Here is a 26,790-nt window from a genome sequence, read left to right as displayed (position 1 = left end):
GGAAAAGGTTATAAGAGATAGGATTTATAATCATCTTGAAAAGAATAAGTTCATTAGCGATAGCACGGTTTTGTGAAGGGTAGGTCGTGCCTCACAAACCTTATTGAGTTTTTCGAGAAGGTGACCAAACAGGTGGATGAGGGTAAAGCAGTGGATGTGGTGTGTATGGATTTCAGTAAGGCATTTGATAAGGTTCCCCACAGTAGTCTATTGCAGAAAATACGGAAGTATGGGGTTGAAGGTGATTTAGAGCTTTGGATCAGAAATTGGCTAGCTGAAAGAAGACAGAGGGTGGTGGTTGATGGCAAATGTTCATCCTGGAGTTTAGTTACTAGTGGTGTACCACAAGGATCTGTTTTGGGGCCACTGCTGTTTGTCATTTTTATAAATGACCTGGAAGAGGGTGTAGAAGGGTGGGTTAGTAAATTTGCGGATGACACGAAGGTCGGTGGAGCTGTGGATAGTGCCGAAGGATGTTGTCGGGTAAAGAGGGACATAGATAGGCTGCAGAGCTGGGCTGAGAGATGGCAAATGGAGTTTAATGCGGAAAAGTGTGAGGTGATTCACTTTGGAAGGAGTAACAGGAATGCAGAGTACTGGGCTAATGGGAAGATTCTTGGTAGTGTAGATGAACAGAGAGATCTTGGTGTCCAGGTACATAAATCCCTGAAAGTTGCTACCCAGGTTAATAGGGCTGTTAAGAAGGCATATGGTGTGTTATCTTTTATTAGTAGGGGGATCGAGTTTCGGAGCCACGAGGTCATGCTGCAGCTGAACAAAACTCTGGTGAGACCGCACCTGGAGTATTGCGCGCAGTTCTGGTCACCGCATTATAGGAAGGATGTGGAAGCTTTGGAAAAGGTGCAGAGGAGATTTACTAGGATGTTGCCTGGTTTGGAGGGAAGGTCTTACGAGGAAAGGCTGAGGGACTTGAGGTTGTTTTCGTTGGAGAGAAGGAGGAGGAGAGGTGACTTAATAGAGACATACAAGATAATCAGAGGGTTAGATAGGGTGGATAGTGAGAGTCTTTTTCCTCGGATGGTGATGGCAAACACGAGGGGACATAGCTTTAAGTTGAGGGGTGATAGATATAGGACAGATGTCAGAGGTAGTTTCTTTACTCAGAGAGTAGTAGGGGCGTGGAACGCCCTGCCTGCAACAGTAGTGGACTCGCCAACTTTAAGGGCATTTAAGTGGTCATTGGATAGACATATGGATGAAAATGGAATAGTGCAGGTCAGATGGTTTCACAGGTCGGCGCAACATCGAGGGCCGAAGGGCCTGTACTGCGCTGTAATGTTCTAATTCTAATTCATTCAGGAATGGTGTTTCATTTCGCCAAGGGCGGAGGTGTTACAAGTGCTTTGTTTTTCAAAAGAAAACTTGGAGTTTTGTGTTTTGAAAGACTAGGAGAAAAAAGGATTTCTCTCCGAGAACACTGAATGCTGAACTGGGTGGGCATAGATTGCAAGGCAACCTGTTTCTAAGCAACAGCAAGGGAAATGACAGGTCACCTGACTTACTGTTAAGAGTTCAGTTTCACTTTTGCTTTGTGAAAGACCAGTGCTGGGCAGGCAGGAGGCAGAACAAACTGGCAGGCAGTTGTTTTTTTCGTTCGTTTTTCGTTTTGCAAACCAGAGAAAGACCTCTCCCTGAAAAGAAGACTTGTCTCTCTTAAGAAAGGGAATCCTACATCTGAGTTGTGGCTGTGTTCTACCTGGAGAGAGAAAAACAGCCCTGGAGAGGAAAAGAGCCAGAGAAAGAGGAGTTGCTGCTCTCCATGGAGAAAGGCTCCTTTGCTAACAGGAAGCCCTGCATTGTTAAAGGTAGCAAATTGCTATTGCCTCCACGTTCTGGAAAATCTCTGCCTCAAGAGTGATTCCTGTTGTTTGTGTTTTGGGAGACCTTCAAATTTCAAGAAAGCTTCTATTGCTGGACTTTTACTTTAAAATGTAGGCAGAGCTGTTGCTGCATCCTTTGCTGCAGATGAATTACCTTGAACGCCTACCCATCACAGACTGTTCATCAAACCCGCCTGGAGAGACTTCGAGTGGCATCTGACTATTCGATTCTGGGATCCCTCTCCGATCTAGAAATATCCTACCAGCCCGTGACCACCAACTATCTCATTATTGCTGAGAAATAGTTGAACATCAAAATGTTTTTCCCCCAGTTAACCGATTTTTGAATGCATGTGTGTGTGCATGAGGGCTAGGAAGAATAAGAAGCTATGAAATCTTTTTCTATATACAGATTTAACCCATTACTGTTTAAGATTTAGTTTAATAGTAAATAGTTAATTTTGTTGTTGTTTAAAGAAACCTGGTTTGGTGTACTTTATTCTGGGGGATAAATAAAGTGTTTAATTTGGCTAATTTTCAGTAGGAAGGAAACTTTACTAGTATGTTGTGACCCGTGAAGTAGTGGGACTGAATTAGCAGTGCATTACTCCCACCTTGGTGACTACAATGTGAATAGGTATGAAGTTATCCACTTTCGTAGAAAAAAACAGTACAACAGAGTAATTCTTAAATGGTGAGAGGTTGGGAAATGTTCATGTCGAAAAGGACCTGGTGTCCTTGTTCATGAGTCATTAAAAGCGAGCATGCAGGTGCAGCAAGCAATTAGGAAGATAAAAGGTATGTTGGCCTTCATTGCAAGAGGATGAGAATACAAGAGTAAAAATGTCTTGCTGCAACTGTATGGAGCCTTGGTGAGACCAACCCTGGAATATTGTGTACAGTTTTTGTATCCTCATTTAAGGAAGGATAAACTTGCCATAGAGGGAGTACAATGCAGATTCACCAGACTTGTCCCTGGGACACTGTCTTATGAGAAGAGATTGAGGAAACTGGGTTTGTATTCTCTAGATTTTCAAAAAATAAGAGGTGATCTCATTGAAACATACAAAATTCTTACAGGGTGTGACAGGGTGGATGTAGCTAGGATATGTCTCCTGGCTTGTGAGTCTAGAACCGGGGGACCTGGTCTCAGAATAAGGGATAGGCCATTTAAGACTGAGATGAGGAGGAATTTCTTCACACAGAGGTTAGGAAATCTTTGGAATTCTCTACTCCAGAGGGCTGTGAAAGTTCAATCATTGAGCATGTTCAAGACAGAAATTGATAGCTATCTGGATGCTAATAACATCAAGAGATATGGAGATAACGTAGGGTAGTGGCATTGAGGTAAATGATCGGCCATGATCTAAAGTGAATGGTGGAGCAGGCTCAATGGGCAGAATGACCTACTCCTGCTCCTTTGTTCCAATGCTCCTAATTAAAATTACAGGCGACTGGAAGCTAACAATTATTCAGCAGTTTTACACATACATTCATTGATTGTGGTTTTATAACAGTCCGGTCATGTTACTGATTAGAATTCGAAATTGAACTACTGCCCACTTCACTCAGTGTAATGTTAGAGCAGAAAAAATTCGCAGTTCATCTGAACTGTTCTACCAATAATTATACTGCATTGCTTTGTTTTGGTCTTGAATTCCTATAATGCAGGTTTGGGAAATTAAAAATATGTTTCTGTTAGTCATTACATTTGGTTCAAAAACAACTCCAGAGTTAAAGGATTATTCTTTGTGTAGAATGAGATTCTCTCTTTCACTGTCATTAGGAAGTTGGCCAATAACTAACTTTCCAGTCACTCTGAACATTGTCTTTTCCTCACATTTCTCCACAGATTAATGTTCTATTGTGTGAACATTAACATATATTCTCAGATTGGATCAAACACATTCTGATGTCTTATTCTGTGCTGTGAAATGATAACGTTTTAATATTTCACATTTCTCCACCTCTTTCCCTACAGTTTAAAAGGAGACAAATCAGAGCCAGGAACTACAGGCCTATCATGCTGACATCCCTTATTGGGAAGGTGCTGACGGGATCAGAAGAAACGTCCTTTATGTTTAAAGAGAAATGAAGGGACCAATAGAAATTCATAACTGAGCTTCTGAGAAAATAGCTTCTGCCCAACAAATTTTGCAGAGTTTTTTTTGAGGAAGTCATTGGGATGGTGGATGAGGGAAATCCTGTGCACATTGTTTACTTGGACTTTCAGAAAGTCTTTGATAAGGTTCCTCACACTAGGTTACTTCAGAAGATGGAATTTTGATGTATCAGTAGAAATTTGAAACTCTGGATTAGGAATTGTCTTCAATCCTGTAGCCAAAATGTTGTAATTAACAGATGTGGTTCAGCTTGAAGACATGTTACAAGTGACTGGTCCTAGACCTGCTACTTTTCACAGTCTGTATTAATGACCTAGACAGTGGTGTTGCGAGTATGGTAAGTAGGTTTGCAGATGACACTAACATATGTGCAATGGTGAAAATGGTCGAGGAGGGCAATCAAATCCAAAAACTTTGTAGATATGCCAGGAGAGTGAAGCAAACATGGGAAATGGCATTTAATTTAGTTAAATGTAGTGCCACACATATTGATCGGGCAATCAGAGAACACAGGAATCATTCGGAGGCATCAATAGGGCGGCACAGTGACGCAGTGGTTAGCACCGCAGCCTCACAGCTCCAGCGACCCGGGTTCAATTCTGGGTACTGCCTGTGTGGAGTTTGCAAGTTCTCCCTGTGTCTGCGTGGGTTTCCTCCGGGTGCTCCAGTTTCCTCCCACAAGCCAAAAGACTTGCAGGTTGATAGGTAAATTGGCCATTATAAATTGCCCCTAGTATAGGTAGGTGGTAGGGAAATATAGGGACAGGTGGGGATGTGGTAGGAATATGGGATTCGTGTAGGATTAGTATAAATGGGTGGATGATGGTCGGCACAGACTCGGTGGGCCGAAGGGCCCGTTTCAGTGCTGTATCTCTAAACTAAACTAAAAAAAACTAAACCAAATAGTGAGAGAGTGAGAGAGAGAAAAAAGATCTTGATAAGATCACTGAAGGTGAATGACCAATGTAAAGAAATCATTGCTAAAGCTACCAAAGTACTGGGTTATATTAATCGAACCACTCAGTATAAAAGACAAGGCACCACTTTGACACTGTACAGGTCACTGGTCAGACCACATCTGGATACTGTGCCCAGTCCTGGTTCCCCCACATGGTGGATGAGAAAGTGCCATTGGAAAAGGTACAGAGGAAATCTTCAGGAATGATTCCTATCTTAGGGAACCTGAGCTACTGAGACAAGGTCAAGGACCTTGGTCTATTTATTTTAGAGCAGCACAGGTTTTGTTTGCACTGGAGTGATGACTTGGGTTGCATTAGAGTGCTACAGTGGAAGCTTGGTAAGTGAGGAAGTTCGGTAAGGAGGGAGCGAGGAGCTCCTTTCATTTCCTACCTGTCCTCAGAGTGAGGGGAGCCGAGAGCTTCCAAAGAGCACAGCTGACTGGGAGAAGACTCGGAGCGCAGCGTTCCGGACCGGTAAGGATAAAAAAACTTACCTCTGGTGAAAAAAAAACTGAAAGTGATGTCACAGGAAAGCTGTGACCTGATTGGCTGGTAGGGAATTTTTTTTACTGAATTTGGAAATAAAACATTGATAAAAATTGATTAAAACCCTAATTAACTAATTAATAAGTAGAGTAACTAAACCAGAGGGAGGAGATTACTGTATTTAGTTCGCATTTAATATTTATAGTAGGAATCTAGCACTAGGGACCAAATAGTTATAACAATTTAGTAAGGATTTAATCAGTATTTATTTATTTTAAACTAATTTATTAATTGGTGCTAGAAATGACAGTTAGAGGGGTGAAGTGCTTCACCTGTGAGATGTGGAAGGTCCGTGACACTTCCAGCGTTCCGGACGACTACATCTGCAGGAAGTGTACCCAGTTGCAGCTCCTCACAGACCAGATGGATCGGTTGGAGCGGCAACTGGATGCACTTAGGAGCCTGCAGGTGGCAGAGAGCGTCATAGACAGGAGTTTCAGAGAAGTGGTTACACCCAAGGTGCAGGCAGATAGATGGGTGACCGCTAGAAGGGGCAGGCAGTCAGTGCAGGAATCCCCTGTGGCTATCCCCCTCTCGAACAAGTATACCGTTTTGGATACTGTTGGGGGGATGGCCTATCAGGGGAAAACAGCAGCAGCCAGAGCAATGGCATCACAGCTGGCACTGTTGTTCAGCAGGGAAGGACAAAGTGCAGAAGAGCAATAGTTATAGGGGACTCTTATAGTCAGGGGCACAGAAAGGCGCTTCTGTGGACGTGAAAGAGACTCCAGGATGGTATGTTGCCTCCCTGGTGCCAGGGTCAAGGATGTCTCTGAACGGACAGGGGGCATTCTGAAGGGGGAGGGTAAACAGCCAGAGGTTGTAGCACACATCGGTACCAATGACATAGGCAGGAAGAGTGACGAGGTCCTGCAGGGGGATTTAGGGAGTTAGGTAGAAAGTTAAAAGACAGGACCTCGAGGGTTGCAATCTCAGGATTACATATACTTTTATTTTATTTAGAGATACAGCACTGAAACAGGCCCTTCGGCCCACCGAGTCTGTGCTGACCAACAACCACACATTTATACTAACCCTGCAACAATCCCATATTCCCGACCACCAACTTGCACTAGGGGCAATTTACAATGGCCAATTTACTGATTAACCTGCAAGTCTTTGGCTGTGGGAGGAAACCGGAGCACCTGGCGAAAACCCACACGGTCACAGGGAGAACTTGCAAACTCCACAGGGAGTACCCAGAATCGAACCCGGGTCCCTGGAGCTGTGAGGCTGCGATGCTAACCACTGCACCACTGTGCCGCCCTTATTGACTGGGACTCACTTAGTGCTAGGGGCTTGGATGGGGCAGAATTTGGAAGGAGCATTGAGGAGGGCTTCTTGAAACAATATGTAGATAGTCCAACTAGGGATGAGGCCGTACTGGACCTGGTATTGGACAATGAGCCCGGCCAGGTGGTCGAAGTTTCAGTAGGGGAGCATTTCGGGAACAGTGACCATAATTCCATAAGTTTTAAGGTACTTGTGGATAAGGACAAGAGTAGTCCTCGGGTGAAGATGCTAAATTGGGGGAAGGCTAATTATAATAATATTAGGCAGGAACTGAAGAATTTAGATTGGGGGCGGCTGTTTGAGGGTAAATCAACATCTGACATGTGGGAGTCTTTCAAATGTTAGCTGATTAGAATCCAGGACCAGCATGTTCCTGTTAGGAAGAAGGATAAGTTTGGCAAGTTTCGGGAACCTTGGATAACGTGGGATATTGTGAGCCTAGTCAAAAAGAAAAAGGAAGCATTCGTAAGGGCTGGAAGGCTAGGAACAGACGAATCCCTTGAGGAATATAAAGACAGTAGGAAGGAACTTAAGCAAGGAGTCAGGAAGGCTAAAAGGGGTCATGAAAAGTCATTGGCAAACAGGATTAAGGAAAATCCCAAGGCTTTTTATACGTATATAAAGAGCAAGAGGTTAACTAGGGAAAGGGTTGGCCCACTCAAGGACAGAGAAGGGAATCTATGTGTGGAGCCAGAGGAAATGGGCGAGGTACTAAATGAGTACTTTGCATCAGTATTCACCAAGCAGAAGGACTTGGTGGATGATGAGCCTAGGGAAGGGAGTGTAGATAGTCTCAGTCATCTCATTATCAAAAAGGAGGAGGTGTTGGGTGTCTTGCAAAGCATTAAGGTAGATAAGTCCCAAGGGCCTGATGGGATCTACCCCAGAATACTGAGGGAGGCAAGCGAAGAAATTGCTGGGACCTTGACAGAAATCTTGGCATCTTCATTGGCTACAGGTGAGGTCCCAGAGGACTGGAGAATAGCCAATGTTGTTCCTTTGTTGAAGACGGGTAGCAAGGATAATCCAGGACATTATAGGCCGGTGAGTCTTACGTCAGTGGTAGGGAAATTATTAGAGAGGATTATTCGGGACAGGATTTACTCCCATTTAGAAACAAACGAACTTATTAGCGAGAGACAGCATGGTTTTGTGAAGGGGAGGTCGTGTCTTACTAATTTGATTAAGTTTTTTGAGGAAGTGACGAAAATGATTGATGAAGGAAGGGCAGAGGATGTTATCTATATGGACTTCAGTAAAGCCTTTGACAAGGTCCCGCATGGCAGACTGGTACAAAAGGTGAAGTCACACGGGATCAGAGGTGAGCTGGCAAGATGGATACAGAACTGGCTCGGTCATAGAAGACAGAGGGTAACAGTGGAAGGGTGTTTTTCTGAATGGAGGAATGTGACGAGTGGTGTTCCGCAGGGATCAGTGCTGGGACCTTTGCTCTTTGTAGTATATATAAATGATTTGGAGGAAAATGTAGCTGGTCTGATTAGTAAGTTTGCGGACGACACAAAGGTTGGTGGAGTTGCGGATAGTGATGAGGATTGTCAGAGGAGACAGCAGGATATAGATCGGTTGGAGACTTGGGCGGAGAAATGGCAGATGGAGTTTAATCCGGACAAATGTGAGGTAATGCATTTTGGAAGGTCTAATGCAGGTGGGAAGTATACAGTAAATGGCAGAACCTTTAGGAGTATTGACAGGCAGAGAGATCTGGGCGTACAGGTCCACAGGTCACTGAAAGTGGCAACGCAGGTGGATAAGGTAGTCAAGAAGGCATACGGCATGCTTGCCTTCATTGGTCAGGGCATAGAGTATAAAAATTGGCAAGCCATGCTGCAGCTGTACAGAACTTTAGTTAGGCCACACTTAGAATATTGCGTGCAATTCTGGTCGCCACACTACCAGAAGGACGTGGAGGCTTTGGAGAGGGTACAGAGGAGGTTTACCAGGATGTTGCCTGGTCTGGAGGGCATTAGCTATGAGAAGAGGTTGGAAAAACTCGGATTGTTTTCACTGGAACGACATGATAGAGGTTTACAAAGTTATGAGCGGCATGGACAGAGTGGATAGTCAGAAGCTTTTTCCCAGGGTGGAAGAGTCAGTTACTAGGGGACATGGGTTTAAGGTGAGAGAGACAAAGTTTAGAGGGGATGTGCTAAGCAAGTTCTTTACACAGAAGGTGGTGAGTGTCTGGAACTTGCTGCCGGGGGAGGTGGTGGAAGCAGGTACGATAGCGACGTTTAAGAGGCATCTTGACAAATACATGAATAGGATGGGAATAGAGGGATACGGTCCCCGGAAGTGCAGAAGGTTTTCTTTGAGGCAGGCATCAAGATTGGCGCAGGCTTGGAGGGCCGAATGGCCTGTTCCTGTGCTGTACTGTTCTTTGTTCAGACTTACAGGCAACCTGATAGAGGTCTATTAAATAACTGAATGGCTGGATGGAGTCTCTGTTGATAGATTATTCTAGTTTATCAGATTGGGAGGACCAGCAAACACACATTTAAACTATGTAAATGTAGGAATAAACTGGATGTTCGATGGTTCTTCTTTCCCAGAGAATTGTGATCCTCTGGAATGTGCTGCTGGCTGCTGATTCTCTGTTTACCTTCAAGAGGGAGCTGGACCGATTCCTGACTGGGACAGAGATCTCATCATGTAGAAGGTAAGTGTCTTTATAGGTAAAATGTGGTCCGTGTGATCTCCTGGATTGGTCCCTGGGGGTGGGGGGGGAGGTCAGGTCAGAGAGGAATATTACCAAGAACATTTTCCCATATTGGCTCTGGGTGTTTCCATTGTTTTGCTTGACTGTGGGAGTGGTGTCTTGTGGGGGTAAGGGGCGAGGGAGGGATGAAGTGTTTAGCCATAATGGTCCAGCCTGCGTGGTGTGGGGTAGGTTTGATGGACCATCTGGTCTCTTCCTGCTCATCATTTTGTGGGACATATTGCTCGGGATGCAGGAACCCTTAACATCTGGGTCAAGACACTGCTCTTTACTGTGAGCCCAGAGCATCCGTGCAGCACACAGGAGGTTTGTATTAAGATTCACAGCTTATCAGGATCCTGCCAGATGTGTGTAAGATTTCAGAAATAATAATGATCAGCAGCTGGATTCAGTGAAATAATACAATGTTCACATATTTACAGGATATGACAGAAATCATATGAATTGTAACTTGAATCTACACAGAATAATTGACAACAAATCCAAACAATGTTCAATCTTGTTTCTCCAGCCTTTGATTTTCGGATTCCCAGATTCTGTCAATCTCTTAAACAAACGGCTACCGTCAATCATTCTGATTCTGGGAAGTGAAATAAACAGTTTGAAATCTCCATGTCATCACTTACCTTTCAGGTCACTGGGTATTTCAGATAAACCTCGTGCGATGTCCATATAATCAAATGAATCACAACCTGTTAAAATCAATTAATTTTCATGAAATCAGATTTGTGTAATATTATAGTAAATTCTGCAGTGTTTGAATCTGAAGTTGAATTCAGTGTGTGATTTTACCGTACCGTGTTCCTGTATTTCTTTCAGTATTTTCTCCAACTTTGGTAACCTGTGGCACATTTTCACAAAGGATTTCCACATTAGCCTTTGGACCCGAGAGTCTTTCTCCATCACCAGATTTAGGAGAAGTTTGGAACTGTCCGCCCGGTTTCCCTTCTCCACGAGCTCAGTGATTTTCTGTAAAGAATAATAATGAATATCTGAATTCTCAGTTTTGAGCACAGAAAGCAGTCACTGGGCCGGGTACTGATCCATTCTGAACATGGGCTGAATATTCTGTAAACATCTTGATTCAGACATTAATGGCAAATAAATGTGACAAAACTAAATTCAAAATCAGAAGTATTGTTCTAGGAGAGTGAGAAATCACTGAGAATCTGCAGTATTTTAATGGGATTAGTTTTCTCTGTCCTTTAGTGTCCAACATGACATCAGATACTGATTGACAAGATGATCCACTTGTTTCTCACACTTACTTCCTGCTGTCACACTTTGTGATTTACTCAGAAATAAAACAGCAGCGAATCAGAACTCAAGTGACAGGGAAGGACGATTCTGAACTGAGGGGAACAGCGAGAAAACTGTCTGAGAAATTATCACCAACCAATCGAAACAACCCCTGTTGATTTATCAGTTAGGAGAATTGACCAATAATTATAATACTGAAAATCCAATCACTCCATATATATTCCCCTCAGTAATTGAGATGTCAGATACTCAATGTTTTGTCCACCCGCTGCCAGCATGAAACCTCAGTAACATATCCAGCAATGGATAGTCAGGACTTCTATCAACAAATTACATTTAATATAGGACTTTTAATGTCGATAAACAACCCAAGATGTTTCACAGCGACAGAATCAGACAACGGGCCCGAGACAAAGTAGGATGAATTGGCACAGGTGACCAAAACATAACAAAAGATAAGTTTTAAGAAGGAGGGGACGGGGATCGGTTTCAGGAGTGAATTTCAGAGCGTGGGGCCCAAGGTAACTGAAAGCTTGACCACCAGTGGTGATGTGAAGGAAGGGCTGCACAAGAGGACAGGGTCAGAGCAATGGAAAATTCCAGTGGTACGAGAATTGAAGGAGGTTACAGTGATAAGAAGCATCAGGACCATCAAGTTATATAAATAGAAGGATAGGAATTTTAAACTGAAGGCCTGAGGGTTGGAAGCCATTCTAGGTATGTGAGCACACATGTGATATCAGAAATGGGACCTGGAGGGGACAGGGTACAGGCAGCAGACTCTGAGTAGCTGAAGATTACAGAGTGTGTAAGGTGGGAGGCCGGACAGGAGAACATTGGAATAGTCGTGTCTGGAAGCATAGACGAGGGCTCAGCAGGAGATGGGCTGAAGTAGGGAGAGAGACTGGCAATGTTACATAGATAGAAGTAGGGGATCATTGTGATGGAGAGAATGTCGGATATGGAGTTCAGCTTGAGGGTGGATGCCGAAATCACAGACAGTCTGTCTTAGCCTCAGGCAGTGGCCAGTAGGAGTTGACAATGTGTCTGCAAACAGACACCAGTGGTCCATGGTTAAAAATGTTGAAGTCCGTGGTAATTGTAAATGTCTTGCTCCAAGCCTTCCCTCCAAATCCTGTCTATTGTCTCTGTTCTCTCTTTTTTTCCAATCCGACTAAAACTCTTTCCCTTTGTTTTCAGTCCAGACTCCAGTTACACTCGAACCACTACCCTGTTCTTAGTACAGATACTGATGGATCCACTAATATTTTCACCTCTTCAGAACATTGTTTCAGATTCATGGTATTTGCCATTTTATCCTTTCTCTCCTATTTCCCGGTTTCTATCCTTTAACAATCTGCAATTCGAAGATCTAACATTGCAACAATTCTCAGTGACTGCGTGGAAGCAAATTACATGTTGGGGTGTATTAACAGTGCAAGATTGAGCTGAAAGAATGAGATAATCCTGTCACTTCATAAAATCATTCATGTGACTGCACTTAGATGACTGTGTATAATTCTGGTTGACTCAGTATATAAACGTTAATGTTGCTACTGAAAAGAGGAACTAGAATAACTGAGAGAAGGGAGTGGTTGGAATTGAGGAACTATTGTGTAATCTGGGAATGTCCTCACTGGAAAAGAGAATGTTGAGAGGTGATATGATTGCTGTTTCACTTTGTCCAGTGCAGTAGAAACAGAGGACACAGCCTGAGCTTCAAGGAGGGTAAATTCACAACTAATCTCTCGTAACAATATTTCAGTGAGTGAACAGTCAGTCTGTGGGACACACTCACTAGGGAAGCTGGAGTTAGTATTGATTCATTCAAATGTGAATTAGACAGATATATTTCAGAAAATAACATTTTGAGATGCACTATTAGTGTAATTTAAGATATGACAGTTTTTATTTATTCATTCATGGGATGTGGATGCCTCTGGCCTGGCCAGCATTTATTACCCATGAGAAGGTGGGAATGAGCTGCCTTCCTGAACCGCTGCAGTCCATGTGGTGATGGTACACCCACACTGCTGTAAGAGTTCCAGGATTCTGACCCAGTGACAATGAAGGAATGACAATATATTTCCAAGTCAGGATGGTGTGTGACTTGGAGGGGAATTTGGAGGTGATGATGTTCCCGTGCACTCGCTTCCCTGGTCCTTCTAGAAGGGAGAGGTCATGGGTTTGAAAGGTGCTGTCGAAGGAGCCTTGATGAGTTACTGCAGTGCATCTTGTAGATGGTACATACTGCTGTCACTGTGCGTCGATGGTGGAGAGAGCGAATATTTAAGGTGGTGCCAATCAAGCAGGCTGTTTTGTTCTGGATGGTGCCGCGTTTCTTGAGTGTTTCTGGAGTCGCACTCATCCAGACAAGTGGAGAATATTCCATCACACTCCTGATTTGTACCTTGGTACGTCTCTGGCACGAATGTTACTTGCCATTTATAAGTCCAAGCCCAAATGTTGTCCAGGTCTTTCTCTATGTGGGCACAGACTGCTTCATTATCTGAGGAGTTGCAAATGTAGCTGAACACCATGCAATCATCATCCACATTTCTGACATTATGACGGAGGGAAGGTCATCGCTGAAGCAACTGAAGATGTTTGTGCCGAGGACACTTCCCTGAGGAATTCCTGTAGTGATGTCCTGGGGCTGAGATAATTGGCCTCCAAGAATCATGACCAGCTTACTTTGTGATAGATGTGATTCCAGTCAGTGGAGAGTTTTCCCCCTGATTCCCATTGACTTCAGTTTTGCTAGGGCTCCTTAATGCCACACTCGGTCAAATGTTGTCTTGATGTCAAGGGCCAACACTCTCTCCTTTCCTCTGGAATTTGGTTCTTTTATCCAGGTTGGACCAAGGCCATAATGAGGTCTGGAGCCGGGTGTCTGTGGTGGAACGCAAACTGAGCATCGATGAGCAGATTATTGGTAAGTGCCTCTTGAGAGCATTGTTGACGACGCCTTCTATCACTTTGCTGATGATTGTGAGTACCCTGTGGGACAGTAATTGACTGGTTTGGATTTGTCCTGCTTTTTGTGGAGCAGGACATACCTGGACAATTCTTCCAATTTGTCAGGCAGTTGCCAGTGTTGGGTAGGCAGTATTATCACTGGACTAGTAACCCAGAGACCCAGGGTATTTCTCTGGGGTTTGATAAGGTATCTACCAAAACTCGTTTTCACAGCCACATCTCCTTCCTCAGTGACTGTCTCCGGCTCCGACTGATTCCACGTGGATTCCAACTGCAGTTTCACCCGTCATGCTTTGAGACCACCCAGGATCACAGGTATCTCCGAGAAATACAACGTTCCTCGGACTGCTACTCTCGCCGCATCCTGAGATCCACACTCAGTGCTATGCGCCGCCATATGCACACACTGGACCTCTCTCTCCAGCAGCACCGTCTTACCTTATCTCAAATCTGTTCTACTCCGCAGTTTCATCTCATCTTACGTCTCATCCGAAACATTAACAAAAAACTTTTTTTCTTCCTTTCAGGTGTTAAGGAATGCAAGCTCCAGCAGCTGATGGGGACTAATGCCCCTCCAGATCCTCCTTCCGCTTCACTTCCCTCTGACCCCACCCCTTCTGATCTGACACCTTGCCGTGTATTTACGATACCCTCTGACCTCCCCCTCTCTGATGCTGAGCGTTCTGTACTCAGCAAAGGTCTCAGATTTATCCCCTTACGCCCCCACCTCAATGAATTTCGCGCTCGGCATGACGTTGAGCTCTTCTTCCGTCGCCTCCGCCTCCGGGCTCACTTCTTCGACCAGGAGTCCTCCCCCCGACCAGCAGACCCATTCACCCGCCTCCAGCATTCTCCCTCTACCTGGACCCCTCCCCCTGGCCTCTTACCCGCTCTTGATCTCTTCATTGAAAACTGTCGGCGAGACATTGGTCGTCTCAATTTCTCTGCCCCCCTCACTCACTCTAACCTGTCCCCCTCTGAACTTGAGGCACTCCGTTCTCTCAGGTCTAACCCCGCCATGGTCATCAAACCTGCAGACAAGGGTGGTGCTGTTGTTGTATGGCGTACCGACCTCTACCTTGCAGAAGCTCAACGCCAACTCACAGACACCTCTTCCTACCTCCCTCTGGACCATGACCCCACCACCGAACATCAAGCCACCGTCCAAAGGACTGTCACTGACCTCATCTCCTCTGGAGATCTTCCCTCTACAGCTTCCAACCTCATAGTCCCGCAACCCCGGACAGCACACTTCTACCTCCTTCCCAAAATCCACAAACGGGACTGTCCCGGCAGACCCATTGTGTCAGCCTGCTCCTGCCCCACTGAACTTATTTCTTTCTATCTGGACTCTATCTTTTCTCCGCTGGTCCAGTCTCTTCCCACCTACATCCGTGACTCTTCTGACGCCCGACGTCATTTTGACAATTTCCAGTTTCCTGGTCCCAACCGCCTCCTCTTCACTATGGACGTCCAATCGCTCTACACCTCCATCCCCCACCAGGATGGTTTGAGGGCTCTCTGCTTCTTCCTGGAACAGAGGCCCAACCAGTCCCCATCCACCAACACCCTCCTCTGCCTGGCTGAACTTGTTCTCACATTGAACAACTTCTCCTTCAACTCCATGCATTTCCTTCAAGTAAAAGGTGTCGCTATGGGTACCCGCATGGGTCCTAGTTATGCCTGTCTTTTTGTGGGATATGTCGAGCATTCTTTGTTCCAGTCCTACTCAGGCCCCCTCCCCCAACTCTTTTTCCGGTACATTGATGACTGTATCGGTGCCGTTTCCTGCTCCCGCCCCGAACTAGAAAACTTTATCAACTTTGCTTCCAATTTCCACCCTTCTCTCACCTTTACATGGTCCATCTCTGACACTTCCCTTCCCTTCCTCGACTTCTCTGTCTCCATCTCTGGGGATAGGTTGTCTACCAATATCCATTATAAGCCCACTGACTCCCACAGCTATCTCGACTACACTTCTTCACACCCTACCTCCTGCAAGGACTCCATTCCATTCTCCCAGTTTCTCCGTCTCCGACGCATCAGCTCTGATGATGCTACCTTCCATGACGGTGCTTCTGATATGACCTCCTTTTTCCTCAACCGAGGATTTCCCCCCACTGTGGTTGACAGGGCCCTCAACCGTGTCCGACCCATTCCCCGCACCTCTACCCTCACCCCTTCCCCTCCCTCCCAGAACCGTGACAGGGTTCCCCTTATCCTCACTTTTCATCCCATCAGCCTCCATATCCAAAGGATCATCCTCTGCCATTTTTGCCACCTCCAGCGTGATGCCACTACCAGTCGCATCTTCCCCTCCCTTCCCCTGTCAGCATTCCGAAGGGATCGTTCCCTCTGCGACACCCTGGTCCACTCCTCCATTACCCCCACCACCTCGCCCCCGTCCCCGTCCCAGGGCACCTTCCCCTGCAATCGCAGGAGGTGTAATACCTGCCCATTTACCTCCTCTCTCCTCACTATCCCAGGCCCCAAACACTCCTTTCAGGTGAAGCAGCGATTTACTTGTACTTCTTTCAATGTAGTATACTGTATTCGCTGCTCACAGTGTGGTCTCCTCTACATTGGGGAGACCAAGCGCAGACTGGGTGACCGCTTTGCGGAACATCTCCGCTCAGTCCGCAAGCAGGACCCTGAGCTTCCGGTTGCTTGCCATTTCAACACTCCCCCCTGCTCTCATGCTCACATCTCTGTCCTGGGATTGCTGCAGTGTTCCAGTGAACATCAACGCAAACTCGAGGAACAGCATCTCATCTACCGATTAGGCACACTACAGCCTGCCGGACTGAACATTGAGTTCAATAATTTCAGAGCATGACAGCCCCCCACTTTACTTTCATTTTTAGTCATTTTTAGTTATTTTTAGTTATTTTTTCTTCCTTTTTATTTACATTCCTTTTTACATTTTTTACAATCTTTTTTTGCATTTATTTCATTTCATCTTAGTTTGTTCAGTTTGCTTACCCACTGTTTTTTTCAGGTTGTTTTTCTTCAGGTTTGCACTTGCTGCTGTTCAATATTCAGTATATTCACACCTAATCAGTACTAATGCTTTGTCTTTCAACACACCATTAACATATTGTTTGCCTTTGCTCCGTGACCTGGTCTAATCTGCACCTTCTCCTTTGTTATCTCTTGCACCACCCCCACCTCACTTGTTTATAATCTGTGACTTTTCTAATATTTGTCAGTTCCGAAGAAGGGTCACTGACCCGAAACGTTAACTCTGCTTCTCTTTCCACAGATGCTGCCAGACCTGCTGAGTGAATCCAGCATTTCTTGTTTTTGTTTCAGATTTCCAGCATCCGCAGTATTTTGCTTTTATTTCTCTGGGGACATAGGTTCGAATCTCACCACATCAGAAGGTGGAATTTGAATTTAATTAATAAAAAAAAATATCTGGAATTAAAAGCTAGTCTAATTTTTTTTTTATACTTGGAGATACAGCACTGAAGCCATCCCTTCGGCCCACCGAGTCTGTGCCGACCAACAACCACCCATTTATACTAACCCTACAGTAATCCCATATGCCCTACCTACACAATGGGCAATTTACCCATCACCTGCAAGTCTTTGGCGGCGGGAGGAAACCGGAGCACCCGGCGAAAACCCATGCGGTCCCAGGGAGAACTTGCAAACTCCGCACAGGCAATACCCAGAATTGAACCCGGGTCCCTGGAGCTATGAGGCTGCGGTGCTAACCACTGCGCCACTGTGCTGCCCATGATGGCCATAAAACCACTGTCGATTGTTGTAAAAACCCATCTGGTTCACTAATGTCCTTTAGGGAAGGAAATCTGCTGTCCTTACCTGGTCTGGCCTACATGTGACTCGAACCCACAGCAATGTGGTTAACTCTCACATGCCCTCTGAAATGGCCGAGCATCCACTCAGTTGTACCTAACTGCTACGAAGTCAATAAAAAGGAATAAAACCGGATGGACCACCCGGCATCGACCTAGGCACCGGAAATGACAACGGCAAACCCAGCCCTGTCGACCCTGCAAAGTCCTCCTTACTAACATCTGGGGGCTTGTGCCAAAGTTGGGAGAGCTGTCCCACAGACTAGTCAAGCAACAGCCTGACATAGTCACACTCATGGAATCATACCTTACAGACAATGTCCCAGACACTGCCATCACCATCCCCGGTTATGTCCTGGCCCACCGGCAGGACAGACCCAGCAGAGGTGGTGGCACAGTGGTATACAGTAGGGAGGGAGTTGCCCTGGGAGTCCTCAACATCGACTCCGGACCCCACTAAGTCTCATGGCATCAGGTCAAACATGGGCAAGCAACCTCCTGCTGATTACCACCTACTGCCCTCCCTCAGCTGATGAGTCAGTACTCCTCCATGTTGAACACCACTTGGAGGAAGCACTGAGGGTGGCAAGGGCACAAAATGTACTCTGGGTGGGGGACTTCAATGTCCATCACCATGAGTGGCTCGGTAGCACCACTACTGACCGAGCTGGCCGTGTCCTAAAGGACATAGCTGCTAGACTGGGTCTGCGGCAGGTGGTGAGGGAACCAACACGAGGGAAAAACATACTTGACCTCGTCCTCACCAATCTGCCTGCCGCAGATGCTTCTGTCCATGACTGTATTGGTAGGAGTGACCATCGCACAGTCCTTGTGGAGACGAAGTCCTGCCTTCACATTGAGGATACCGTCCATCGTGTTGTGTGGCACTCTTCTTCTTCTTTCTTTGGCCTCCTTGTCTCGAGAGACAATGGGTAAGCGCCTGAAGGGGGTCACTGGTTTGTGAAGCAGCACCTGGAGTGGCTATAAAGGCCAATACTAGAGTGACAGACTCTTCCACAGGTGCTACATAAAATTGGTTGTCGGGGCTGTTACACAGTTGGCTCTCACCTTGCGCTTCTGTCTTTTTTCCTGCCAACTGCAATGTCTCTTCGACTCGCCACGCTTTCGCCCCACCTTTATGGTTGCCCGCCAGCTCTGGCGATCCCTGGCAACTGACTCCCACGACTTGTGATCAATGTCACAGGACTTCATGTCGCGTTTGCAGACATCTTTAAAGCGGAGACATGGACGGCCGGTGGGTCTGGTACCAGTGACGAGCTCGCTGTGCAATGTGTCCTTGGGGATCCTGCCATCTTCCATGCGGCTCACATGGCCAAGCCATCTCAAGCGCCGCTGGCTTAGTAGGGTGTATATGCTGGGGACGTTGGCCGCCTTGAGGACTCCTGTGTTGGAGATACGGTACTGCCACCTGATGCCAAGTATTCTCCAGAGGCAGCGAAGATGGAATGAATTGAGACGTCGCTCTTGGCTGACATACGTTGTCGAGGCCTCGCTGCCGTAGAGCAAGCTACTGAAGACACAGGCTTGATACACTTGGACTTTTGTGTTCTGTGTCAGTGCGCCATTTTCCCACACTCTCTTGGCCAGTTTGGACATAGCAGAGGAAGCCTTTCCCATGCGCTTGTTTAATTCTGCATCGAGAGACAGGTTACTGGTGACAGTTGAGCCTAGGTAGGTGAACTCTTGAACCACTTCCAGAGTGTGGTCGCCGATATGGATGGGGCGTTTCTGATGTCCTGTCCCATGATGTTCGTTTTCTTGAGGCTGATGGTTAGGCCAAATTCATTGCAAGCAGCCGCAAACCTGTCGATGAGTCTTTGCAGACACTCTTCAGTGTGAGATCTTACTGCAGCAAAGAGGAGTTCCCTACCACCGTGGAGGCACTACCACCGTGCTGAATGGGATAGATTTTGAACAGATCTAGCAATGTAAAACTGGGCATCCATGAAGCGCTGTGGGCCATCAGCAGCAGCAGAATTGTACTCAACCACAATCTGCAAGCTCATGGTTCGACATATCCATTACCATCAAGCCAGGAGACCAACCCTGGTTCAATGAAGAGTGCAGGAAGGCATGCCAGGAGCAGCACCAGGCATACCTCAAACTGAGGTGTCAACCTGGTGAAACTACAACACAGGACTATCTGCATGCCAAACTGCATAAGCAGCATGCGATAGGCAGAGCTAAGCAATCCCATAACCAACGGATCAGATCTAAGCTCTGCAGTCCTGCCACATCCAGCCATGAATGGTGGTGGACAATTAAACTACTAACTGGAGGATGTGGCTCCACAAATATCCCCATCCTCAATGATGGGGGAGCCCAACACATCAGTGCGAAAGATAAGGTTGAAGCATTTGCAACAATCTTCAGCCAGAAGTGCCGAGTTGATGATCCATCTCGGCCTCCTCCTGAAGTCCCCTGCATCACAGATGCCAGACTTCAGCCAATTCGATTCACTCCGCATGATATCAAGAAACGACTGAAGGCACTGGATACTGCAAAAGCTATGAGCCCTGACAATATTCCGGCGATAGTACTGAAGACCTGTGCTCCAGAACCTGCCGCGCCCCTAGCCAAGCTGTTCCAGTACAGCTACAACACTGGCATCTACCCTGTAATGTGGAAAATTGCCCAGGTATGTCCTGTACACAAAAAGCAGGACAAATCCAACCAGGCCAACTACCGCCCCATCAGTCTACTCTCACTCATCAGTAAAGTGATGGAAGGTGTCATCAACAGTGCCATCAAGCGGCACTTGCTTCGCAATAACCTGCTCAGTGATGCTCAGTTTGGGTTCCGCCAGGGCCACTCAGCTCCTGACCTCATTATAGCCTTGGTTCAAACATGGACAAAAGAACTGAACTCAAGAGGTGAGGGGAGAGTGACTGCCCTTGACATCAAGGCAGCATTTGACAGAGTATGGCATCAAGGAGCCCTAGCAAAACTGAGGTCAGTGGGAATCAGGGGAAAAACCCTCCGCTGGCTGGAGTCATACCTAGCGCAAAGGAAGATGGTTGTGGTTGTTGGAGGTCAATCATCTGAGCTCCAGGACATCACTGCAGGAGTTCCTCAGGGTAGTGTCCGAGGCCCAACCATCTTCAGCTGCCTCATCAAGGACCTACCTTCAATCACAAGGTCAGAAGTGGGGATGTTCGCTGATGATTGCACAATGTTCAGCACCATTCATGACTCCTCAGATACTGAAGCAGTCTGTGTAGAAATACAGCAAGACCTGGACAATATCCAGGCTTGGGCTGATAAGTGGCAAATAACATTCGCGCCACACAAGTGCCAGGCAATGACCATCTCCAACAAAAGAGAATCTAACCATCTCCCCTTGACATTCAACGGCATTACCATTCTTGAATCCCCCACTATCAACATCCTCGGGGCTATCATCGACCAGAAACTGAACTGGAGTAGCCATAGAAATACCGTGGCTATAACAGCAGGTCAGAGGCTGCGAATCCTGAGGCGAGTAACTCACCTCCTGACTCCCCAAAGTCTGTCCACCATCTGCAAGGCACAAGTCAGGAGTGTGATGGAATACTCTCCAATGCCTGGATGGGTGCAGCTCCAACAACACTCAAGAAGCTCGACACCATCCAGGACAAAGCAGCCCGCTTGATTGGCACCCCATCTACAAACATTCACTCCCTCCACCGCCGACGCATAGTGGCAGCAGTGTGTACCATCTATAAGATGCACTGCAGCAATGCACCAAGGATCCTTCGACAGCACCTTCCAAACCCGCGACCTCTACCAACTAGAAGGAAAAGGGCAGCAAATGCATGGGAACACCACCACCTGCAAGTTCCCCTCCAAGTCACACACCATCTTGACTTGGAACTATATCGCTGTTCCTTCACTGTCACTGGGTCAAAATACTGGAACTCCCTTCCGAACAGCACTGTGGGTATACCTACCCCAAATGGACTGCAGTGGTTCAAGAAGGCAGCTCACCACCTTCTCAAGGGCAATTAGGGATGGCAATAAATGCTGGCCTGGCCAGCGACACCCACATCCCTGAATGAATAATAATAAAAAAAAGCTTCTGAGAGATGTGGTTACTTCTTCAGCACTGCAGATGTGAAATCGTCGGGGCCCATAGAAGTTGTTGTGTCCAGTGCGCTCAGCCATTCCTTTTGTCACGTAGGGTAAATAAAACTGGCTGAAGACCGGCATCTGTGAAGGTATGGACCACAGGAGGAGGCAGAGATGGATCATCTACTTGAAACTTCTGGCTGAAGATGGCTGCGAATGCTTCAGCTTTGTTTTCTGCACTCTGGGCTTCGCCATTATGGATGATGCAGATGTTTGTGGAACGTCCTCTTCAGTTAGTTGTTTAATTGTCCAGCACTATATGACTGGGTGTGGCAGGACTGTAAAGTTTTATGATTTGTTGGTTGTGGGATCGCTTGTCTGTTTACAGCATGCCACTTCTGCTGTTCAGCATCCATGTCGTCCTGTGATGTAGCTTCACTATGTTGGCACCTCAATTTCAGTTCACCTTGTGCTGCTCCTGACATGCTCTCCTACTCTCCTCATTGAACCAGAGTTGGTCCCCTGGCTTGATGATAATGGCAGAGTGAGGGATACGACAGGCCATGAGGTCACAGAACGTAGTGAAATATCATTCTGCTGCTGCTCGTGGCTCCCAGCACCTCATGGATGCTCAGTTTTGGATGATAGATCTATTCTGTATCATCACATTTACAATAGTGGTAGTGCACACAACATGATCGAGGAGTCTTCAGTTCCCAAACGTGACTTAGTCTCCACAGGGACTGTGTGGTGATCACTCCGACCAATACAGTCATGGACAGATACAACTGCGACAGGTAGATGGGTGAGGACAAGTAGATTTTTTCCCTTGTGTTGGTTCTCTCGGCACCCTCTGCATGCCCAGTCTGCCAGATATGTCCTTCAGGATTGGCCAGCTCGGTCAGGAGTGGTTCTACCGAGCCACTCTTGACGGACGTTAAAGATTCCCTACCCTCACCCGCTCCAGAGTAAATTCTGGGCCCTTGCTTTTTCCACGTGACATAAAGGAATACAGATTCATCAACTGAGTGAGGACAATAATCAGAAAGTGGTTTCCTCGTCCATGTCTGACCTCAGGTCATGAGATTTCACGGGATCCAGAGTCAATGTTGAGGACTCTCGTGGCCAACCCTGTTTACTGTATATCACTGGGCCACCATCTCCCATCGTTCTGTCTGGTGGGAAAGGACATACCTAGGAATAGTGATGGAGGAGTCTGGGATGTTGATTGATGGTTCGACTCAGTCATACCTAGATCAGGCTGTTGCTTAACTGAGCTGTGGGATAAGTTCTTTCAATTTTTTTCCCAAGATTCCAGATGTTACTGAGGAATTTGGAGGGTCAACTGGCTGTGTGACTGAATACGATTCTGGTCGGTCCACCTGGTTTTACCATTATACTTTTTTGGAGCAGTTTGAGTGACTTCCTGGGCCATTTCAAAGGGCAGTTAAGAGTCAACGACACCACTGTGTCTGGAGTCACAGGTAGGCCAGGCTGGATAAGGACGGCAGCTTTCCTTCCCGAAAGGATGTTACTGAACCAGCTGGGTTTTGACGAATATCCAATATTATTTAATGAATTCAAACTCACAAACTGCCACTGTGAGATTTGAGCTCAGGTGTCTGGATTATTGGTCCAGACCTCTGGTATAACAATCCAGTAACATGATCACTATGTCACTGTACCCAAACGTGGTGAGTGTAACATGCTTGGAAGGAACAGGTGACTTTAGACCTCTGGTTCCCAAAGCTCTCCACCTCTGGGCTTTTCCGCATACCTGGGTCTGTTGTAGACTAGCTGATAGAGATCAGTTAACAATTAACTGTTATTATTAACCATTAACCATTAACAATTAACCATTATCAGTGCAGTATGTGACTGCCCAAATGTTAGGTGAGTCAGACATTGGTCATTTTTTACCCAGCATTTCCTTTGTTCCCATGTTACAATATTCTATCAGTTCTGTGATGTTAGAATAAATTAACTTCATTCTGTATCCCTCCCACTTACTTGATACTCCTGTCCAGTGAAATGGTCCTCGCCTGTTAATATGAGACTGAGTCCCTCCACCCCTTCTTCAATCGCCTGTTCTAGTCTGTCCCGGTAGAATTTCATCAACTTGAACAGCTGGTAATCGTCACACTTTGTCAGGAAATCAGTGATTGTGGAGTTCGGATCTGTGAACACAAATGGAGAAAACTAAACACATTGTCGGTATTCTATCCAGACTGTTACATTTTGTCTGATACCAAACAGCTGAAACCTCCTGTGAGTCACATTACCAAACAACTTCTGAAAACAGAGAAACACCACATGTATCACATTCCACTGACCTGTATAGTCAATGCTCAAAAACTGGGGACAAGTTTGTCAAACATGACTTACCTTCAACTTATCAGCTCCAGATCCCCAAACAATCCCCTGTATCTCTAAATGGTCACTAGATCAAAACTGAAACACAGACTCCAGGAGTTTTCCCACAACTCCAGCCTCCTCCTGCATCTTATCTCCATTCTCGATAGTCTGCAAAACCTGCTAAGAAATGTGCTGTTTTCTTTTCTGTTCTTGAAATGTATACCTATTGATTCCATCGTGGGAACAGGAGTAGGTCATTTAGCCCCTCGAGCCTGTTCTATCATTCAGTGATATCCTGGCTGATTTGTGATCTAATTCTAGATACCCCTCTTTGCCTCATATCCTTTAATACCCCTGGTTAACAAGAAGTTATCAATCTCAGATTTAAAATCAACAATTGATATGGCATCACTTGCTGTTTGTGGAAGAGAGTTCCTTTGCGTGTCGAAGTTTTGTGTAATTTCACTCCTGAAAGGAATGGTTCTAATTTTTTGACTACGTCTTCTAGTCCTAGACTCCATATTTAGTGGAAATAGTTTCTCTCTATTGACCCCATCTCTTCCCCTTAATATCTTGAAAACTTTGATCAAATCACCCCTTAACTTTGCAAAAAGCAGGGATTACAAGCCTAGTTTGTGTAAACTCTTCTCATAATTTTACCTTGGAATCCAGATATCATTCTGATAAATCTATGGTATCCTCCTTCCAAGGATAATAGATCCTTCCTAAGGTTTGGTGCCCAGAACTGAACACAGTTCTCCAGGTGTGGTCTAATTCAGTACCTTTATTTCTGGTCCACCTTTGTCCTTTTCCATAACTACCTTAAATCTTACAGAGTTATGGTCACTATCCCCGAAATGCTCCCCCACTGACACTTCTCCCACTTGACTGGCTTCATTCCCGAGGATTCGGTCCAGTACTGCCCCTTCCCTTGTAGGACTTTCTATGTACTGGCTCAAAAAGCTCTCCTGTATGTATTTTAAGAATTCTGCCCCCTTTAAGCATTTTGCACTGAGACTATCCCAGTTTATATTGGGGAAGTTGAAATCCCCTACTCTTATTACCCTATTATTTTCACACCTCTCAGAGAATTGCCTACATATCTGCTCCTCTATCTCTTCCTGACTGTTTGGAGGCCTGTAGTAAACATCCAGCCAAGTGATTGCCCCCTTTTTGTTTTTAAGTTCTACCCAAATGGCCTCATTTGAGGAACCTTCCAAGATGTCATCCCTCCTTACTGCAGTAATTGACGCCATGATCAACAGTGTAATACCACCTCCTCTTTTATCCCCTCCCCTGTCGCGCCTGAAGATTCTATACCCTGGAATATTGAGCTGCCAGTCCTGTCCCTCCCTCAACCATGCCTCTGTGATCGCAACAATATCATAATCCCATGTGCTAATCAATGCCCTCAATTCATCTGCCTTACTAGTAAGACTCCTTGCATTGAAATAGATGCAATCCAACCTTGCATTTTTCCCTTGTGCTTTACCAGGTCTATATTTGCTCTGCCTTCCAGACAGACTCACTTTCTGTTCGATATTACCCCCTACTGTACCTCCACTCTGTATCATATCACCCGCCAAATCAGTTTAAACCTCCCCCCTCCCCAACAGAACTAGAAAATCTCCCAGCAAGGATGCTTGTCCCATTCCGGTTCAGGTGCAACCCATCCAACTTGTATAGGTCCCACCTTTGCCAGAAACAGACCCAGTAATCCAGGAAACTAAAGCCCTCCCTCCTGCACCATCTCTTCAGCCACGCATTCATCTGCTCTGTCCTCCTATTTCTGAACTCACTAGCATGTGGCACCGGGAGTAATCCAGAGATTACAACCTTCAAGGTTCTGCCTTTTAATCTGCTATCTAGTTCCCTAAATTCTTGTTGTAGGACCTCATCCCTTTTTCTACCTATGTCGTTGGTACCAATGTGTACCATGACCCCTGGCTGCTCACCCTCCTCCTTCAGAATGCCCTGCAGCTGCTCCGTGACATCCTTGACCTGAGCACCATGAAGGCAACATACCATCCTGGCATCAAGGTTGCGGCCACAGAAACGCCTATCTGTACCCCTTACGATAGAATCCCCTGTCACTATAGCTCTTCCCTGCCTTTTCCTTCCCTGCCTTTTCCTCCCCTGCGGTGCAGCAGAGCCATCCTTGGTGCCACGGACCTGGCTGTTGCTGCTTTCCCCTGGGAGGTCATACCCCACCGCACCCCCACCAACAGTATCCAAAGCTGTATATCTATTTGAGGGGGATGGCCACAGGGGACTCCTGCACTACCTGCCTGCGCCTACTACTCCGCCTGGTGGTCATCCAGTTCCTTTCTGCTTGTGCTGCCATTACCTGCGGTGTGACCACCTCTCGAAACGTGCTATCCACGTCCTCAGCATCACAGATGCTCCACAGTGAATCCACCCACAGCTCCAGCTCCGTAATGCGGGCAGTCAGTAGCTGCTGATGGATACACTTCCTGCACACATGGTCGTCAGGGACACTGGAAGCATCCCTGATTTCCCACATAGTGCAGGAGGAGTATATCACAGGGCTGAGCTCTCCTGTCATGACTTACCTTTAAATTAATTTAGTTACTCCCTTTAAAAAATACTAATTACACTCGGGGTCTTGTTCTACTCCAAACACTACCCACTACAATCTAAAGTCCTGAATAAATTACTCTAATTTAAGTAGTACCATTCACCTTATCACTTGAGGTTTTGAAAAAAAACCTTCCCCTTTTTTTAAGCAATTTAAATACACCAACAGCTGTTGCATTACTGGTCAAAGAGAATATCACAGCTGTGCTG

At 46.1% G+C, this 26,790-nt stretch overlaps 1 protein-coding gene across 1 annotated transcript in view; it reads right to left on the bottom strand.

Annotated features, from left to right (window-relative positions):
- Positions 1-26,506, bottom strand: part of LOC137359683 (NACHT, LRR and PYD domains-containing protein 3-like) — a 75,859-nt gene extending 49,353 nt beyond the window's left edge. The window contains 5 exon segments of the mRNA XM_068025463.1: positions 10,126-10,191; positions 10,297-10,468; positions 23,638-23,804; positions 23,961-23,982; positions 26,330-26,506. Coding sequence (XP_067881564.1) covers positions 10,126-10,191; positions 10,297-10,468; positions 23,638-23,804; positions 23,961-23,982; positions 26,330-26,506 — 604 coding nt within the window.
- Positions 26,507-26,790: the final 284 nt, after the last annotated feature.

The sequence above is a fragment of the Heterodontus francisci genome, unplaced genomic scaffold (genome assembly GCF_036365525.1).
Source record: "Heterodontus francisci isolate sHetFra1 unplaced genomic scaffold, sHetFra1.hap1 HAP1_SCAFFOLD_121, whole genome shotgun sequence".
NCBI lineage: Eukaryota > Metazoa > Chordata > Chondrichthyes > Heterodontiformes > Heterodontidae > Heterodontus > Heterodontus francisci.
The sequence above is the reverse complement of the archived record's forward strand: the minus strand, read 5'-3'. Positions and strand labels throughout refer to the sequence as shown.